This window comes from Acyrthosiphon pisum, chromosome A1, assembly GCF_005508785.2.
Source record: "Acyrthosiphon pisum isolate AL4f chromosome A1, pea_aphid_22Mar2018_4r6ur, whole genome shotgun sequence".
In the NCBI taxonomy this organism is placed as follows: domain Eukaryota; kingdom Metazoa; phylum Arthropoda; class Insecta; order Hemiptera; family Aphididae; genus Acyrthosiphon; species Acyrthosiphon pisum.
The window spans coordinates 12,487,357-12,509,444 of NC_042494.1; the positions used below are offsets into that span (position 1 = coordinate 12,487,357).

The 22,088-nt window shown below is 34.1% G+C and overlaps 1 protein-coding gene across 12 annotated transcripts in view; it reads right to left on the reverse strand.

Annotated features, from left to right (window-relative positions):
• LOC100169308 (protein turtle) overlaps positions 1 to 22,088 on the reverse strand; it is a 115,985-nt gene that overhangs the window by 12,968 nt on the left and 80,929 nt on the right. For 11 of the 12 annotated variants that reach the window (XR_003838942.1, XM_008191205.3, XM_016809446.2 and 8 more), the window contains one exon: positions 3,450 to 3,592. Coding sequence is in view for 11 of the 12 variants with exons in the window: in XM_008191205.3 (XP_008189427.1) it covers positions 3,450 to 3,543 (94 nt within the window). In the remaining variant the exon portion in view is untranslated. Of the gene's footprint in view, positions 1 to 3,449; positions 3,593 to 6,975; positions 7,615 to 22,088 lie in introns of those variants that run through there. The other variant, XM_008191198.3, reaches the window with a different exon arrangement.

The following is a 22,088-nucleotide window of genomic DNA, read 5'->3' on the forward strand; positions in this document are numbered from 1 at the left end:
TATTTATATATTGTATCAAACGGAGTCATACATTTTGTATTTTATAGACGTAACTTTAAAAAGGTCAAACTGCAGATATTATATCATATTAGGTATACAGGTAATTCAGAATTCATTATTATATATTATTGTAATCTTATAAGACTGCAATAATAAACATAAAAGGTAAATTAAAAATAATTTTTTTTTTATAATTTTAGTTGACAACTTTTGAAAAAGTTTAAATATAAAATTGATTTTTAAATTATTGTCTAACGTTTAACTATCAAATTTGCTACATAATATATTATATACTAATTTTTAATGTCTTAAGTAATTTGATAAGACTAAATGATCCAAAATGTAAAAAGGCGAACTTTTGACCCAACCCTCGGGAAAAGAATATAGTTACTAATGGTTTCAGGCGTGAAAAATAAAACGCGTTTAAAACAAAAAAAAATTTCATGAGAATGATATCATTGACGGGAAACAGCTTTTGTTAAAAGGGGTTTTCATTGTTCGCCGAAAGGTTTTATGAAAAAAACTACTCATCTTCCCCTTCAACCCGTGTACGATAAAATAATGGAAAATGAGGATCCTTGGATCTAAAGTATCCAAGATAGGATGTAAAATATTGTGAATACTATTATTAAAACATATACTTATAATGACCAACATTTTTGCATGTAATAATAATGTCATAGTCTGTATGTAAAATATTGATGAAGCGTTTAGGTAGTTTATGTTTTAACATAATATTGCTTAACGTCAAATTGTATACAAATGATCACAATGGAGATAGGTAAAGGAGCTTTTTTCTTTTATATGAAAAAAATCATAAGAAATAATAGTTTTCATATTAAAACATAAATACATAATGTACTAGACCATTGTATAACAGATATTTTCTTTTTTATTCATAAAACTATCAAAACCTTTAATATTATTTTGTTTTCAATTTTAATGAACGTGTATTAAAGCAAGTTATTAATTTATTTTATTGACTATCTGTTTTATTTATTTAAGAAAGAATATTTATTTAATACCAAATATTTAATTGGATTATTGATTTGTTTAATAGTAATAAAGTAATAACATTTTTCTAACTACTTTTAATTAAAAATAATAATTATGGACATGATATTACAGATACTGCTCGTACCGACCAATCACTAACCGAAATTGTATTATGAGTTCATGACTTTTGGTTTAAAAAAAACGATAAATAATTGGATTCAAAAACGATTCTGATATTTTACTTAAAATTAATGTACACTATAACTGAATAATAGAAGAAAAATATAATCAATTTTACGACCAATGTCTTTATCGTTTTGTTGAGAATTTAAAATGAATTATTTTAGAAGAAAAAAAATGTCACAATAATACTGCAATATTAATTCATTACGAATACACACTAAATTATTTTTATGTGTATTACTACTATTTTTGGCTTCCTCGATATTCATATCAAATTTAATTGGAAAAAAAAATGATGTCATATTTAATACAGGTAGGAAAAATACCAAATCATATATATTATGTAGGAAATGAATTATGTTTTGAGTGGTCGAAAAAAATTACATTTCCTCGGGACCTTCGGTTCACCACCAAATAATAATCAACCGTCACGTCCTGAACATACAGTTTGTTGATCGTGACGTGTTTTTAATTTCGACATGGACAACGGTGGTTTTCACCAGTATATTTCTCATGTCACGAGGGTTTTCTATTTATTTATTTACTATTTATTTTTATTTTTTTTTTTTTTGGCAGACTTCTATAATATAAGATATGGTTTTCGGGTTTTTCTGAAGAAAATTATGTTTATTGAATTGATTCTCTGTTTCGCATTTTCTGAATCGAAAACTACTAAGCTACTATTTTAATTTTTACTACCAAAATGAACTTTTAATTTGTTTTGTACACATAACATTAATTGTTAAAGTTGTTTGAAATATTTATGTAAATATAACTGAGGTAATTTCATCTGCGTTTTATCGAATAATTTTAAAGTAGTTTTCATTCCGTATTATTTATGTTTAAAATAATTTAAATAATCACATTATCGATACTGCAGCTACAAATGAATAAAAAAAATTTACTCGCAATTAATTTAAAAAAGCTTCCAAAAAATAATAGATCATAGAGTCACTATTTACTATTTAGTTCGCTATATTGATAAGTTTAAAATAAAGAATCAAAATAATGTGTCGTCATACGAAAACGTTTTCCGATAGACAGCTTGATGAAGCTACTATTATAATAGTGCTCTCCTTACTAAAAATATATTCTTAGCGGACTGTTATTTGAATAGGTAATATTTCAAATCAATAAGCATTTTTAAGTACCTAGGTACTGATATAATCGTAAATCAAACGAAGTTGGTATTTTGAAACGGGTGCGCATAAATAGGTTTAGCTGAGTCTTACATTATAATATATAGGAACGATCGAATTTATCATTTGCAGTTTATTAACGAGAGGGATGTACTTAGGCAAGACACTAGTGAAAACATAAATAATGTGCACGAAACACGTGCCATATTAATGTCTAACTACGTTATATTTTCCATGCACACATTATAGTGTATGAAGTTATTAATGTGTTATTTAAGACTTGTTTATATTAGGTAGTACTGTGAGTTCAACATGGTCATAATATTATAATATTTAGGTACGAGTGTGTTATAAGAATTATTTCTACAAATAAGAAACCTCGGGTATATATTTCTTATCGATATACATTTTTTAACAGCCATCAATTAAACCGATCTCGATTAGAAATGTTATTTAAATATTGCGTATTGTAGAATAATATGTGCCCGTAAATTTTTTTTAAAATTTTTTTTCGTAAATTGAACTCTGCGATGTCTGTTGCAGGTGTAACGTCGTAATAATTACGATTCCGGTGTGACAAACGCGCACAGTGAAAGGCGCTTGAACAAAACGTAATGAATCATGGTCATTATCCGTAAAATGTCCAATATAATCGTACACACATAATATACGGAGTCGCATTGATTTAATCGAAATAGGTTTTAACGAGCGAAAGTCCGACGCGCCGTATATTACTCGATTATCTATACTGCACACCGAATACGGTGTAAGCCGAAACTCCAGCATCTATTATGTATTATTGTTTCTAATACGATTATATGTAGGTACCCGAAATTGACGACGGTATAATATACTCTATTCGCCGTAGTTTCTTTGATATCGCGTGCACATGTATATAGTAATAGACCGCACCGCCGAATGATTATTAATTCATGGCGAGCTCCGCGAGTAGATATAGGACGAACACGCCGCTGGAGATGTGTTTATGTAAGACGCGTGGTGTGTAGGTATATAAAGTCGCCTAATAGTATATGATATATATATATATTTATTGTATTATGTGAACGCTGTCGTGTTTAAACTTTCAGCGACAAAAATCGAATGCCCCAAATGCGCAGTCCGGCCACTCACTTGAGACTAGGACCCTGTTGAACAGCGAGAGAACGAGAGCTGCGAAGACTACCGTGACTTTGCTAAATAGTCTCTGGTCCAGCCGTAGGCCCATGCCTCTCTTCCCATACTCCTTGTTAGACCTCTGACGACGCCATAGTCATCTGAAAAGTGAAAACAAAGAAAAACGGTCAAATATTATGCGTATATACTATTGCAGTATTATTCATCATCGGTAAACAATGATCATGTAATAATAACAATTACCTATATGATATAATATGTATACAACGATACGATGATTTAGACCATCGTTATACCAAGGGATATTGTTTGTAGTGGGTATTATTTAGTGTAATAAGTGTGACAAGTACGTGACATTGTGGTGTATTAATCAATAAATAATACGCTGGTCAATAGATATTATACGTGTAACATTATTTCGATGGACTTAGAAGTTAGTACCGTATACTTGCACTGCACCTATACTTTAATAGGGAGAGTTGAAGACTGACAGAGAGCGTCCTATGTGCAGTTATTAACGATAACCGCAAAGGACTGGTGTCAGGACAGCAGCGTAGTAGCGTTATATAGACGTAAATTTTATTTTTGTTCACGTCCAAACTAGTTTGATAACTAATAAGTAATAAGTACATTTTTTTTCTTACATATATACATTATTAGGTATTTATAACAAATTTCAAGCAGAAATAAACGAATAAATGATTTGAACATTGTTAATAGCGGGTAAGTCACCCTAAAATAACTGGTTCAATGAATTTATCCAAATATTCCTTGAATCGGAAAAATCAGTCGAGTATTTTTTGATTCTATATAAGTCTCCAGGTGCCTCGACAATACACTTTGCTTCTAATATCAAAAAATAACTGCAGTTACTCAATTTTACATTTATATAGAATAGGTAGCTTTATAGTCCAAGATCTAAACGATAAAATGCAGAAATTTATATCCAATAAAAATTACCATTTCACTATCTGTAAGACTGTAACGTATGGTAACCGAGTAAATAATCAAAACTACATTCGATTTTCGTGAGCTGAAACAAATTTCTGCATCCGTGAAAATACCCTATAGTAACCTATATAAGTTGAAAACGTAGCTAAAAACTCTCCACGAGTTTCGAGGAATCTATTGATATAACTTTTATTTAAAACGGTCTAGTAGTTTTTGTGTTTTAGAGAATGAACAAAGAAACATTCAATTTTATACATTAGATAAGACTTCGGGAAAATGGTGCGTATAACGTAGTCTCATGTCAAATCGACGGGTCTTCGACAATAAAACACAACCGTTCGTGCGATTTTACTGCTTATTCGCTCCGTCGAAAATAACGGGTATCTACTCTCGTAATAATGTATTATTTTTAGGGCTACGAATGTGATGCCTTATACGAAAATCGAAAAAATGCTATTATGCCCAAAAAATTTAAAACAATGTAGGTACCTATAAAAAACCCTAGACTCTTTTGTTTTAAACAAGTTTTTAACCAAAAAATGTTTTCGATTAAATTTTAAAAAAATGTTGCAGGACTGCACGATCTCAAGTGTTCTACGCGTACTTTAATCAGAAAAAACAATTAATCTCATCGGATTTGCCGCCGCTATTCGTGATCACGATTTTTACGTCGCGTTTGAAAAATTACGATAACGTTCGATTAGGCGAACAAATCTTGTCAGCACATTACAAAGTCACTCTTAAATCTCAAAAATCTCATAATACAATTTTAAAAATAGCGGATTTTAGCGCTAGATGCCTTAACAATTCTAAATTTCTTTAAAAAGTGCATAGCTTAAAAACATTTTATTCTGATTGAAAAAAAACACGAAACGGTTATAATAGGTATGCCATAAAAGTAGCGTCAACTAGCATCGCATAGCTTCGGTAAAAATGCAAAATGCAACCCTGTCATGATTTGCATTATTGTTGTGCTGTGCACAGGCACGGGATGCACGCTGGTCGAATTTCGCGAGCGCACCACCCTTTTTCTACTATTATGATACTATTGTATAATACGTTATCGATAAATGTATATATATATAATATTATGTCAAAAAAATAGGTTGTGAGGCGTAAATCGTCAAATATTGTGCACAGGGTATATTGTTATAGTACCTATAGCCCACGCGTGGTTTTAAATTGAACATTACTCCGGTACTGGTTGTCGGGACGGTGAGTGATTAAAGTGCACCGTTGTGTTCGGTTGTCGATGACAAATCAACCGTTATCGCACGGTGAGGGAGATACATAGAACACATTACGTTCACCGTGAGACGTTATTTCAAAACCGGTCATATTACTGTCCATCCCCTGGACTACTGATGTGTGATTTATTTTATTGGTATGTCTAAAATCACTCGTCAACAATGTTTCGCATCTTGTATATAGAATTTGAACAACGTTGTTGAAAACTGCAACCAAGCTAACCAAGTTCCGCATCCGATGCTGGATAAGTGGATAACGCAGTTTTAGATTTAGGGAGCGCCCGAAAACATATATGCAGAATTTCCTAGAACAGCCAATATCAGCTCCAAGACGCTCATTTTCCGAACATGATAAATAATTGGTTTTGTCGTATTATGATAAGCTATTCATTTTGGTAAAAACTAAAAAGTAAGTGAATTCAAACCGAATACATTTCTTATTTGAAAACCATGCATTTCCCGTGGCTGACTCTGTATAATACGAATTTAATTGAAAATTCTAATTTTTATATACGTATGCGTGCACGCGTGTTAATGCACAGATCGGTTACTATATTACAGCTGCATAGACCTTTAGACGAACGAAGACCGAAGCCTCGGGGGTCGGGTCGGCGGCGTGACGGACTCACTCGGTTTCGGATAAGACTGGCACGGTCGGTCCGCTAGTCATTATGTAAATATATATTATCTGTGGCTTGGTGCAATAAGGGTCAATGTCAAAAAAGAAAATTGTTGGGAAATTTAATTTTCTAAATAGCTTACTTAAAAGAAAAAATTAAAACTTGAATGGGTTTTGTATTAAAGTTTTGGAATTTCGATGACTAAATTTCTTAACTATACTCTTATATATCTTTCATACTTGATGAAACAATTGTATTTTGTGTAACCAAAAAATGTATTAATTTTATTTTCACATTGGCCGACCTTATGGATAGTAAATATTATTCATATCTATTATCTACCCAACAACTTAAATACAAAAAAAAAATATTTTATAATAATTTAACAACTGAACTTTTTTTTGATTAAAACCTAATAATAATAATATGTAAGCAACTCATATTATATTTATATACTTCTATCGATTAAAGCCAAAACGGCCATTGTATGCATTTTAGTCGGTCATTTGGCATTGGAAACATTGGTCGCACTTTACCACAAATAACACAGAAAATCAAATATCAATAATATCGGTGAAATTATCGCAAACTCGTCCAAATGTGTCACATTGGCCATGCTCACACCAAGCCGCGATATGGCGCGGCCGGAGCGGTATAGCCCGCGTGTTATCGCTCCTACCGAGTCCTGCCCGAGTGGGTACTCACGTGATGACGACGGTACGACGAGCGGAAGTCGGTTCCGGGACGGCCGCGGTTGTAACATATGTGCACGAACGGGTGCGGCGTCGGCGTCGTCGTCGTCGCCGGCGAAACGTCGCGGGCCGTCGCCTGGTCGCGGCGGCCGCTCCGGTACGGCATGGGCGGCGGCGATTTTCAGGGCCGCTGTGGCGTTGTTTTCGGGTCGTCGTCGGCGGGCGTTACGATATTTTCGATTCGCGTCGATTCCCTCGCGATTGTCGCTGTCGGCGCGCTAATAACGCGTCGTCGACATCGCAATCTACAACAATACTATATTACAATAGTATTACGAGTACGAGGTTCTCGAAAAAATACACTGGCGGCGAACTGGAATCACGATCCCGGAGGAGGAAGCCTGCCTCATCCGGTCGGTCGTATCGTCCGGGTTCGAGTCTCGCGGGGACAAACGCGGCGTGTGCGAAAACGCGCGCGCTGCTGAAAAGGCGTTTCGCGCCGGTGGCGTGCGTCGTACGCGGCGTGTGTGTACGGTACGAAAGAGTGCGCAGCACTGGCGACGCGCGCGCGACTGCAGCGTCGTCGGCGGGGATTTGCCGGCTGCTGGACCGGAGCAAGGGCGTGGATCGACGCTTGCGCTTTCCCGGCCATTCCAACCGGCTGGGTCCGAGAAAACAACCACGCCGCCGCCCCGACCACCCGCGAGCTCGCGCCATACCCCGAGTCTTAACGACGACGACGACGACGACGACGCCGCCGTCACCGCCGCCGCGCCGCCGAGACTCGCCGGGTCGTCGTCGCGTAGTAAGTAATAATACATAGGTACCTATGTAGCAATAGTAATAGTTATACAGTAGAAGTGGTAGTGGTAATAGTAGTGGTAGCAGTGGCAGTAGTAAAAGTAGTAGTAGTAGTAGAGGTGGTGGTGGTTGTGGTTGTGGTGGTAGTAGAAGAAATGGTGGTGTTAGTGCAAGTTGTGGAAATCGTATAAAGATTTTTTTTTAGTCTAGGATTTCGAGTAAAATAACGATAATTATATTAACAGGGATCTGGGATGGGCAAAATACAATATACAGCCTCTTAAAAAATCGTGTTAGGTTTTTATATTATATAAATATAGAATGAAAAAAAATAAAAATCTATTGTTACAGACCGTCTCAAGGAGCACATTGCATTATTTTTTGACAAATTAACAAGTCTATATTTTTACGTGTACTAAGAAAAAATATCTATGTCACATCATGCGGACACTGCAGACACGAAATAGTAAAAAAAAATAGTTGAATATAGACGTCAATAGGTATTTGATTAAGAAAGTGTATTTTTAGTACTTTTTAACACATTTAACATATTTAACACATATTTGAAATACTGTCTATCCCTGTGATTGTATGGGTACTTTGAAAATATAGTGATTTGCGTCGGAAAGCTGCGGCCTGCGTTTGCATAATATTAACAAACTCGATATGTATGCGCAACTTTTTAAATAAAGTTACTATGGATGGTTTATTTTTTGATATTCCCATCTCAACGTATATGTGTATACTGTATATAATACGTAAACAGTTTTCCTGAAACTTCAAAATCAAGAGAGCTCTAGAGCTTCCGCAGACCTCTCTCGTCGTTATTACGGCCCAAGTGTAGTTGTATAATAGTAATGCAACGTCAACGTCAGGATAGGAATGTGTTTACGTGCGAGTACACGTTATAGAGTGTGCGATCGTAAGTAAATAGAAGTATAGTACCGCTATGTAAACCGCACTACGATCCGAAGGGGCGGACGGAAGAAAACATTTCGAAACACCAGAAACAACGATTTCACTAGATAATATATGCTTATTTATAAAATAAACTATATTATAAACGATTATAATAATTATACTATTATGATACATTTATGGACACAACATTATTTTCGCACAGCGTCGGACTTCAAAGATTTTCACTGCTCGCTGCCGAAAGCTCATCATAATATACGGTTTACCTATAGATTGTCAGGCGCAGTCCCATCCGAAGGGGTGGACGAAAGAAAACATTTTGCAACATCAGAAACAAAAATTTCACCAGATACGCTTACAAATGAGCACTATGATACATTATATTATATGGACACAACATTATTTTCGTACATCGTCGGACTTCAAAGCTTTTCACTGCTCGCTGCCGAAAGCTCATCATACTATACGATTTACCTATAGATTATCAGGCGCAGTCTGCGTGAGATGACATAACATAATAAAGCGTTATAATTTACTCAGTCTTCATACAGACCACCGTCACCAGTGTTATGTTTACAAAGCAATTATTTAATTATGTTAAAAAAATAATAATTGTGCTATACTCGAGCTCGCTGTCTACAAGGAAAAATACGGTTCATACAAATTGTTGTACCTTGACAACAATTTGAATAAAATGTATTTTAATCGGATAGCAGAATATTATGGCACCGCGATATCCACTATATCAACGCCTTTTTGGAAGCATAAAAATATATATATGAAACATTGACAAACGTTTGTGCAAAGTGTTGCGTACATATAAACCAAACACTTTATGTTTTTGATTCTTTGTGTACCAGCTAACCGAGTGTAACACTATACCTTCGGCCGACACGGTTAGCTTGAACAGTATCGGTTTTACAATGATGTGTTTTATTTTTTTAGATTGCTTTGGTCAGTTTTCGATCAATCGATTGAAAATTCAACGCAGACTGCAAAGCAACGTATACGTCCACACAAAATTGCAAACATCATCCAAAGAATAACAGTCAGAACGTAATAGTTCTTAGAAATTCTATTCTATTATGATTCAGAAAATAATAATCTCGAAATAATAGAAGAAAAAAAATAATTTGACTTCTTGAGGGACCGACAAATAGTTTTCTATTTATTCTTCATACCATCCGGTAATAATATATTGTTCAAAAATCGTTGTTCCCTATTGTTTTATCAATAATTGAATAATTTCGAGTTACGTTCAAATTAATTTTTTTAGTGCAATATATTATTATCAATTTATGTATGCCAATAAAATAATATGTAGAATGTAAATTTAGATTTATTTTGTAATATAATTGTTAATACATGAATGTAGCAGTTAAACCTTCAACGTTACTAAAAAATCATCATATCGTTTATACGTTACAAATTTATTCAATGCATTTTTAAAACATCTACTCATAATTACTATTAAGCACTTAAAAGGCATGGGCACACGAGTGCATCAAAATAGTGATTTCGCTGCACCTGACAATTTTATTTTGGATATTTATTTAAAATGATTGCACGGTATTAGTTGTTTTAAATTCAATTAAACGAATATGAATGTTGATTAAATAAAAAATTTTAAAATTATTTATCAATTTGTAAAGTCACTTGCACGAATGCACAAAATACTCATATCATATTTTATTGAACGATACGAGTACATTGTTTTTATAATGCATAATTTGGCGCTTTTTACTGTAGTGCCATAACAATGGAAATAAGCGGGCAATGTTAGCTGCTTATTGTTCAGTCGAAGTAAATATTGAACACTGCACTTTAGTAAATCGAGCTTGCCTCAGGACAAGTGATAACCGTTCACAATTTAATACATATTCCAAAAATCCCGATCACGTATCAAGTAAGTAAGTATGAACACTCGTATATTATATGGGTATCTGGTATGTTTTCTCTCATTCCCCGGCCTAGGATTTGTCCATAATGTTTCCTCGATAGGCTAAAATAATGAACGAATAATTTAACTACATTATATTATTTAAATTAAGTTTATACGCTTTTTATACTAATGTAAAAATATTGTATTGGTACACAAACGAAAAAAAATCGAAATAAAGAATCGAGTTAATATTAAAATGAGTTGGGTAGATACAGATTCATTTTTCCGAACACTATAATAAGTTAATAATACAAAAGCCGTTGATTTAGTGATGACTTAAATTTCAAAATAAATAAATGGAAATCATTTTCAATTTCGTTCAGTTTGAAATTCGTATTTTTTTCTAATAAATATTTAAATAAAGTTATAGGCTTGGTACAATATTTTAGCACATCATTTTTTACTCGTAAAGCTTTCCCGTCTGGTATAAATAACTGATTTCTGTTTATAAATTTCAAATTATCCGTGAAGGCTAAAAAAGTTGAACATCTTTTATATTTGTTAATAATAAATGGCGATTTCTCCTTTCAGTTTATTTATTTTATGAAACAGTAACAAAAACCAAACGACAGTCGAAGTCATAAAATTGATACCATGGTTTAGTCATCAAAGGAGTCCATATGTACTATTTACTGTATTTTCAAATATGATACTGCACTATTGTCATTTCTCCACGACTATAGTAAACTGCGTCTGTTTGACCATGTGCTCGAGAAAAGAAAAGAACAATATTATACTCTCAAAAACTGTATTGGATGACGTGAAAATAGACAGTCGACAGTATAGTGAAAGTATCGACCTTTGTGCGTAAACCGTCGTCCGCGTTAGGTCTTAACCGTCCCGTTGCCAAGTTTTCACTATAGTGCCCTTCCCTCTCTTTCGTATATTTTTATTTTTTTTGTTACTTCTAAACTTCTCGTTCCCCACCCCGTCTCTTATCCCCGAAATAATCCTTGTCAACTACACCCTACCGGACTCGTGTGGTAGGACCCAAGTCCCGGCGCAGGCGAGCGGAACGGTGGTGCAAGATAGTGACCGATATAATATAGAATGCGTGGTGGCGGCGGCGTGTGTTCGTCGCCGTGTCCTTAATCTTTCCCTCCCACTCACACTGCGAAAGTCCACAAAATGTAATCCAACGATATTTTCTTGACCCAAAAAACAACCCTCTAACCCACACGAGTCGGACCGGAGTATTTCGGGTGATTATTTTCAATCTGAGCGCACGTAAAAAAAAAAAAATAACGCTTTTCTGCTGTATGAAACGGATATATACCTACGTGGTTAGAATGATCAATTCGTCTGTACACGGAGTAAGTGAGCAACGGAGTTCACTTAAAACGGTGTACGCGTTTCGGAATCTCGTGGTATGACCACATTACGCCCTTGGGAGTTAAATGTGTTGCTGCTCCTCCGGCTGATTGATAATACACACATATACAGTGACACAAACATGATATCTACACGCGGGTCTTATCCCGCACAAATAATGTTTTGCGTGAGCGTTTTATGTTATACAAGACACAAACCAGTATTTTAAAAACGGATTTTCCGTATGCATACGTATAGGCAGGTTTTATGTATGCACACAATATGTTGGGCTATATAATACTTGAGTATTAATAATTATATATACCTACCTATATAAATTAATTTCATCGGTTATTAACGATATGAAAACAGAACAATATGGTTTTTTGAGGTTTAAAATTTAAATTGACTCATAGTACCTATACCTATGTATGTGAATTGTGGACCAAGATACGTCTATAGCATATTATTTAGCCTGGTTTATTTTATATTGATGTTTTAATAAAAAAAAATAACATCATTACAGTTAATGTGCTTCATAATATTATATTTTTTTTATCGCGTTGATTGCTTAAACTAATATATTATATTTGTTTTTGTCACGTTGACTAATATTAACGGTGTGTTCATTTTAAAATATGAAATCATCCAAAAATGGGTTGAAAATGTACATTTTTGTAGTGCACCCTTTCCCATTCAGGAAGTTTTAGTAGCTTATCATTTATATGAATGCGTGTAAAACAAAACTGGCTCTGCAGCAGGACAAATTGCGGTCACCGATGGTCATTATTTTCATTTTCAGCAGCGTACGTGGCGTCATCGGAAAAACGGTCAATTTATGGAATATCATATCCATATATCTAATATCTTCAGCGCCCAATGTCCCTCTATATCTGTCCGATTTGATTTATGTACATTCGCCGGTACCTTCCTCCTGCCATGCCACCATAGGCAATTCATATGTCCCTCGCGAATAAAATACACTTTGCGAGGATATATTTCGCGTATTTATTGCTCTCTCTCTCTCCCTCTCTCCCTCTCACCCTCCGCTCCACTGTCTCTCACTCGTCCTATATATATTTATCTCTCCCATTTCATATATCTTTATCTCTCTTCTCTAAAAACTCCAGTGTTGATCAATAAAAAACAGTAACAAATAAAAATTGGTAACATTTCCTTTCTCCCGTAAAGAAGTAGAAAATCTTTGTTTCTTTATTTTTCGTGTTATTATTTTATTTTTTTTTCCGTTCATGCGGTAAGGTATAGTATAAGGCTTATTTACATAATGGCATCTGGCCAAAAGTGGATGAAACGAGCTTGCGCGATCAGTAGCAGCAGCGGCAGCGGACGTTATGATAAATGACGTGAGTGGTGGCTATATATACCGGTGGCCGCCACTGGCCCCGCATTCTCTGGGGAACAACCCCTCGTGTGAAAATTATGCCCGCGTTACGTAGGAAATCCCGTTGTTTTCACACTCGAAAAGTTCCATACTACCTTTACATTAGCATGAAAAAGAAGAAGTGGACGTCGGTTTTCAAAATGTTTCAAAAGAATATTTATTTATTTGAATAACGTTTTCTTGTTCTCTTTTTTTTTTTTTCTCTCGGATAAAAACGTAAACTTTGCAATATTTCACGGCATAAACTTATTTGATTATCCGTCATGTGTGTTTGAAAAGAAGAAGAAGAAGAAGAAGAAGAAGAAGAGAGACGTGTGCGCGGTGGAGATAATTGTATTAGGCTTCGGGACGAGCGTGAATGTGTGACACTACACACAATTTCGACACACCAACGCCACCGGTCGCGCATACGACCGGCGTGGCAAGTTATACGTAACGAACGATTCAGCCGTATTTTTTCGGCTTAAATTAACTTAGCGAGTGTCTTAAAAAGTTTTCCACTCGCATTCCCTCCGATCCCCCGCGCGCGTTTTGTAAAGGATTGTTTTAAAGAGGCTTGTGCGCGGGGCACATAGTTCAGTAAACGTTCAAAGTTTCAGTTATCAGGTTCTGTTTTGTTCGACGTATGTACCTATATATGTATACGCGCGCGTGTATAACGCGTACACGTAACGTTCGCCCTCAAACTTCACAATCTCTGGGAAAATGTTAGATGCACATAATAATATATACATATTATAGGTACCTACGTAGTATGGATGCGTGCGTATCGCGACGGCATCAATTTCCCCCGCGCAGTGTCGTTTCGAATAGGTATTACCTACCTATATATAAATATGGTTATACCGGCACAACTGGTGAAGTATATAGCGGTATATTATTATGTACGTGCAATTAAGCCGTTACGCGTTAAGTCGCGTTTTATCGATAACAATAATCGTATTATAACGTCTCAAATTAAGTTTGTTTGTGCGTTATTTGAATATTGCAGTTATTGGATCAAAAAACGTTCGGAATTTGCAGATCTCGGGAAATTCTCAATAACAAGTGGGTATTATTTTATAACCGTTACGGTTCATTAAAACATAGTTTCGATTGTGGCGTATTATATTTAGGTACCGTTTTAAAGAATAATAACAGACCTAAAAATTAAAAAAAAAAACTTAACACTGCTAATAACGTCAGACGGAAATCTTGGAAAAACGTACGCATTAATTTTCAGCAAACCGCTATTTATTCATTATTATTAATTACCTTTCTATTTAATAAGTCGGTACTAAGGTGTTTCTGAAAATCGTTTATTTGTCATTTGATCGACGAGGAATAAAAAATTAATTATACATTTGCAAATTAATGTATTTTACGACAGAGTAGAAATATCAAAGGCAAATTATCATTATGTAAATGCATATTATTTTTTCAATGAATAAAATCAACGATTTTAAAATGTGCATAATAATAAATAATAAATAAATCTTATTTTCCGAACAATAATTCGTTTTAAAAAGGTAGGTACCTATACCTTTGTTTTATTTTTTCATTAATTATTGATAAATTGAAAACATTTAATTAGTAATTAATTATCGTAAAATGTTATGCTTAATAAACATTATTTTATAAACTAATTATTTTGGATCTCGGAGCTTGCAGATATTTTAAATTGTTCGTGCTTAATATGAATTAATACATTGTTCTCAAAATTGTTTGATTTCTTGAAATATATTCGTCTGAGTTTTGTAAGAGTTTAATGTTAAATTGGAGTATTTGTAATAATATCACACGACGTACTTTTAAGTTTGTTTTTGTGTTTGTCCGACGCGAAATCGATTGTTACAAACTCATTACATTATTATTTTTGTTATTAACCAGACTCATTTCATCCAGATATTATCACCGATATAATATACAATCCTGTAAATTGAGTATATTATATTTTGTTTACGATGGTACGTCGACAGTTTTTTAATCTTAAATTACCGTAGGTAATTATTTCGTCAGGAGTTGCAGTTTGTACGGTTCAATATAATTCATTCATATTAAGTCGACAATCGTGACTATATTCCAACATAATATTATATTTCCGTTTCGACCGCGCATTTCTCCGAACAATAATTGATCTTCACAAATCTACTGGTTGATTTCCGTTTACGGTTGTGTATTGTCGTCGTCGTCGTCGTTTTAGTATACAAGTGCGAATAACAATACCGTTTGGCACCCCCTTTCCTCCGGGAAAACGAGATTTCACGACGTCATTTAGTTACGGTTCTGGCGCCTCAACTCAACCACTGGCAAGTGGAATTAGTACGTAGGTCGATTTTAATCCCGATAACGCGTCAAAATGCATCAGTCATGGGGAGACGGCCGACCGTCCGAGGGGATAAATTAGTTTTTGACCAATTATCTGGTATTAGATCCCAACGGGGCAACACCGGTGGTATGGATAAAGCGGTTCAATGGAAGATCGTTTTACCTGACTCCAATTATTATAGTATAGTCAGCTATTATAGTGGACAGTTATGTCACGTCGAGTCGTAGCATAATCGATTTTTAAAAAACCTCACCATCGTTACTACCTATATAATGTTATATAATGTGTAAGTATTAAGTGAGTACATATTTGCTATTTTATCAAAGATATATGTCTTATGTCTAAAAAAAAAAAATACGGAAATAATGTTTCAGTGTTTCACACAATATTCTTATTCGTTTTGTTAAATATAGTCTTTAGATCAAGTGAATTCATATAGGAATTTTATCCTCACGAAGAATTGATCAAATACCTTGTATTTCGTGGGTTATTGTTTTCTTGTTTCACATCCAAGTCAGGTTTTGGTGCGTGAAAACCATTCGCAGAGTCCATTAAATTTCCAATTACGCGTTCCACACACATAACAACAGAAACACCCTTTTGGCCTTTAGCCATATTTTGTAACCCTTTATATATCATGGTCCCTTATGATTGCGTTATAATTTCTCATGCATATATTTTTTTTAAATATTAATTAGTATAAAATGTTTCAAAATTTCAAAATTTGAACAATTAATATGGAAATATTTATACGTGAAACTCATTTTAAAATAGTTGGTTCACTTTTGATATTTATTATAGATGCATATTAGGTACTTCAAAAAGTTGAATTCCCATTGTGGCTTAATAAATGTGTGCACATTATACGGTTCAAAATTCAAATAAGTAAATAATAAGTACTATTTTATTTTTATTTTAAACTTAAATAAAAGAGTAAAGAGTCATAGTCACATATAAAATTGTATTTTTTGGTTTCTATTTATTTTAAAAGTTTCCGTTGTGGTTTCAAAATGGAATTCAATCAAATCAATCCATCCTACACCGTTTTAATAAAATAAAAACGGTATTGGATTGGTCAACTGTTATAAATACTAAAAATTTGTAATTTTGTAATTTGTACTCAAAAAACTGTGTTAACATTATTCTTAGTTGATTGCTAAAAGTCCGACTATTTTGTTCTTAAATTGTTAAATTTTTGCATGATTAGAAGGCTGATACATGAGTAATATATAGGGGATCAGTACTTATGCAAAATATTATAAGTAAAGATTTTAAAAACTCAACTTCCCTAATTTTTTTTGATAAGTTCTATAATTAAAATTATTTACAAATTTCTGAATGTTACCTATAGGTTTTCATTTGATGGATCCGCCTATTTGAAATTAATTGTGTTGGTATAAATATTAAAAATGCAAATCGCGTTCATAATTAATGTAATTTAATAAACATGATGTAAACACATATGGGTATTTTTTTAATTTTAAACTTGTTAATATGAATGTGTTTTAATAAACATAATGTAAAATCACATATATATATATATATAAATTTTACAGTTTAAACTTGCTCATAACCAATAACTAGCTTTAATTGTGTTAAAAACTATATCAGGCGTTAGCACTTTCCAACATACATGCTGCATTGCTGCCACTAACAGTTTTATTTTATTTTTACATTATTTATGCTATTAAAAATTAACTACCGACGTATTACGTTTTTGCCATGTATTATTAAAAATATTTGGCTTCTTAAAATTAAAATGTTTCCCGGTAGTCACCTTATATTATTTCCTTTATCATTTGATGTATATATTTATTGATCTTTGTCAAATGTTCCTATCTCATAATAATATAAATTAATATTTTTTTGGTACCCCCATACCTGTGAAGTATAAATGTGCGTTAGCGTAGCGTCGTATTTTAGATAATATTATATTTCTAATAGGAGTTGTTATTTTACTATTATTACTGTATAGGTTAGTTTGTGTAATAATAGTAATAAGTATTTGTTAAAAATGTAACAGACATTGCTATCTAAGTCAATACTCAATACTAATTTCAATTTCAATCAAATGTAACCAACTATGTATGAAATGTTTGCACGCGACAGCGGTGATATGAAAGTGTATATAAAGGTGATTTCTGCTTCTGAAAAAAAAAACCTAACACAAATTGGCAAGTGGTTGTGCACTGGGTTTTTGTCGTTTTTGAATTCGATAAATATATATTGAAGTGCGGTTATCTTGGCCCGACAGGTCTCGTATGATGCAATACCAATTGACAAATGATCATGGGTATATGACGATCAAATACCCTCGTCAACAAAATGTAAAAGAAAAAAGGGTCTCTTATCTAAAATCAATGAAAATCTATTGAGGTTTAGCTTTCCTCGTTGGCCAACGGTGTGTTTGAAAACCGGCCACGATTTCGTTTCATCTGTGACCCCTTGACCCCATGCATGGATGTGTGCGTGTGTGTCACGACACGATTAAGTGTGGCCAACGATTATTTTTAATCAGCTTCATTATTATTAAAACAACGTATTCGAAGGTATGAATATTTTACGTATTTCTATAAACAAGTAGTCGACGAAAATTATTTACTTTACTTAATTTCAAATGAAATGTTTTATTTACATTTTTATATTAGTTACTTGGCCAATTTCGAATCGCGTTAAATTCAAAACCCCAACCATTCTACCAAGTAAACAAGTTATAGTACCTATTATATTACCTACTAAAGTAAATATATAATATTGACGGTACAGTATATAATATATATATATATATATACTATGTATTATTAAAATTTAACGATGAATACATATTATAATATCCGTAAACAAAGACAATTTGATCATGTCATTAGTTTTTTTAAAACGACACGGGTTTAAGTTGAGTGTACCTACAATAATATTACCGATCTACATTCTATAAACTATAAAATATATAAAGTATAACGTATTAACGCGTAACCTACCTACTATAGGCGCGTATAATTTTTTCCGCCTAATAAACTTGCCTCATTGTGTTTTCATGTATAATGTCTACATTATTGATAATTATATTTAAAAAAAAAAAAAACCGTTCAACGTGCCTACCTATTAACAATGTCATGACATTAAGAGGACAACGGATCATCGTCGCGTACACACAGTTTTACGATTTCGGTACACGATATTATATTGTTATATATAGAACGAATCATATTATTAAAGTTGTTCGTATATCCCTTCATACCACCTTCCGCAGTGTTATTAGATGTTACTAATACCGCCATTGTATACGAAAGGCGCATTAGAAAAGAAAATTTTTCAATATATATGAAATGTCCGGCCGAAAGTTTTCTTCGATTAGGATGCTGTAGACCATTTACCCGCCGCGCACCGTCAACGTGGAAACGTGACGTCAGAGCTAATGGACGGTGGCGGCAGCGGTAGTTGCGGATTTGGAACGTGTAATTCGTTTAAGTTCGAGGCGAGGACAAAAAAAAAAAAAAAAGAAAAAAAAAGAAGGGAGAAATTGTTGCCACAGGGTTCGATCGATACAGGAAAAATACAATGCGTTATAGTTTTGTGTCTGTTGGGCTATATATTCCCGTCAAAATAAAACTATTATACCGAAAATTATTGTAATCAGTAATCACTTTTGAAAAACAGAAAACCCGTTCGAGTCACGTTAGAAAATAATAAACGCGTTTGATATGGCGTAGGTACCTATTATGATATTATCGCCAGTATAGGCCAATATGGATAACGGCGACAAATTTGACATGATTTGAAATAATTCAAGACGAATTAAATGTGTAAGTACTTAAAATAAATCTCCTTTCGTTTTTAATTAAACTCGGAATATACTATAATGTAATCAAGCATTTAACTCGAATTATACAGTATGGTAATTTTATTATGAACAACGGACACATTATTTCTTTGAGATTCTCTTTCGGTATTGTTTGTAAAATGTTACGAGCCAGTTGGTTAGGCCACATTTAAATCCATTTACGTTTGGTACCTATGGTATTTAGTTTTATGCGAATTATATAAAATATTATATCACAATTCCTAAAGATGATTCGTGTGTTATCTGTGTATATAATTTAGGGATTTTGATGTATTTCGTTTTCTTTCTTACGTTTATAAAATTGTCGTCTTGTTTTGTATGTTTAGAGCATTTTTCACAAAAATTGGAAATTACTTTACGACTAACTCATTAATATGAAGATGAAAACAATATGACTAATACATTTTATCAACAGCCGATTTGTGGTAATTAATAATTAAAAAAAAAAAAATACTAATTATTGTAGCTATAGCTAGGTATAACAATAGCTATGAATTTAAGAATTCGATTATATTTTTAGAACGGACTGTGTAAGAACGAATGTGTGAACAACATACCAAGTTCATTTTGCTCTAAGTATAACGTTATCTACTTAAAAATCTGTTAAAAATATGGGTCTTTAACACACGGCCCGCCTTGTCTTTATTTGAGGCCTGTGAACACATTTTATGCGTAGAATAGGGATGGGTGATTAGAGCGATAGCTCCCTCGCTCTCTAAAAAAATTGTTGTATTACGTGCATACACCTAAAGCAAATACAATAAGCAATAATTCGGGAAGAGTGGCGAACAAATTGTTATCACACATGTGGCATATATTATGTATTTTAGGGTGGATAAGCCCCTAAGTCATAACCCCCTTATTTGCGCTTTGTTGCGCCTTATTGACTATTAAGTACCGCCGCCCCCTCCGTTATCACGGACTGGATTCCCCGTATTTTTCGATATTGATCTTAGCTCAACTCGGAACTATAACATTTTTGCGTTATTTCATATCTGCAGTTGGCATCATTTTATGTTGTGGATATTTTTTTGGCAAAACTGAAAAGACTCCGCCGGTGACTTTAATTTAACGTCCTATTAACACTGCGCCCCGGGCTATAACTCCCCCCCCCCTTTTAGCACATTGTGTTAATCCGTGGACCTGCCCGCAGTTTGTCGCACCACTATGCGTAGGTACACAATATTATGATATAATATTATTATCATTACTATGACCGCGCCAGCCGTGTACCTATTTATAACATTATAATACTATGCACTATAATACTATATATATGTACGTTGTGTTCGGGGTACGCAGTGAAAAACCTGTCGCCACCATCGCTTTCCTTCGAACCAAATCCCTGTTGTTATAATATGTATATATATATATAACCTACGCCTCAACACCCCCCACAGTCGGAGCGCCACACCGTGAGAACTGGTGGGGCGACGACGGGGGTGGAAATCGCGCCAAAATATTATTAATAACGTTTTACTATCCATTTATTATATCAGGAAAGAGCTAAGGTTCGCTGCTACATATATTACACGTGCCGGTGCGTCGTTTCCATTAATAATAATAATAATAATAATAATAATAATAATAATATTATATGTTATAATATACGGGCAGACGCGGGAAGGAGCGCTATATCATATATATATATATAATATATACAGCGTGCGCGACCTGTGCTTTCCCGTCTTGGCGTGTCGGGCACACTCGAAAACGCTTTGGCACACCCTGTACACTCGCCGCAAACCCCTAAGTTTAGAGGAGTTCGGCCGGGGAGGTGGGGGGAGGTGAGTGGACCTCTGTGCGCAACATCGCCGGGCGCGGTGGTTAAATATATGAATCCCGGAGACCGCGGTGTTGCGTGCATATAAATATCTGTGTGTTCGTATGTATAGTAATAACAACCCCGCGGTGAAGGAGAAAACAATTATTTATGAAAGGAGTCTGCAGTCGGGTGTGTGCGTTATACACGCGTAGTATACACCTATAGGCCCGTCTAAGTTATTAAACATTCTTCTCTCCGCGGCGCGGCGTAAAACACGTCTCTCTCTCTCTCTCTCTCTCTCTCTCTCTCGTTGCCTGTTGGCATCTATGTATAATGTATATATATATATAATTGTATATTATATACTAAAATAGTATAATACGTATGTATATAGTTTCACGCGCGGAATAAAGACTAACCGATATGATAATAATAATAATAATAATATTATGTCCCCGGCTCTTGCGTCGCGGTCCCTTCTTCTCGATACCGTTTTCCGGCGTGTGTCTTCGGGCGATCTCCGTCCCTGAATAAGGATTTGGCGTGACGCAATGATGGTGATTTATTGTCATAAGCATAACAAAATATTGTATCCGGATCATATTATTATATTTTATCGGTAGGATGCAGTGTCTGCGACGGTCCCGCTCCCGGTTCACCGTAATATATTAATGTGTATTTGTTTTTACCAAAAGAAGAAAAAAAGAAAATCGCATTAAGAAGAATAACATTAAACTAGTATATTAATATCATATTTTAAATGTTTAAATTTTAAATTAATTGTTTAGATTAATTTCTGAATATGTGTGTGTGTGTCTGTGTGTGAGTTTGAGAAAAG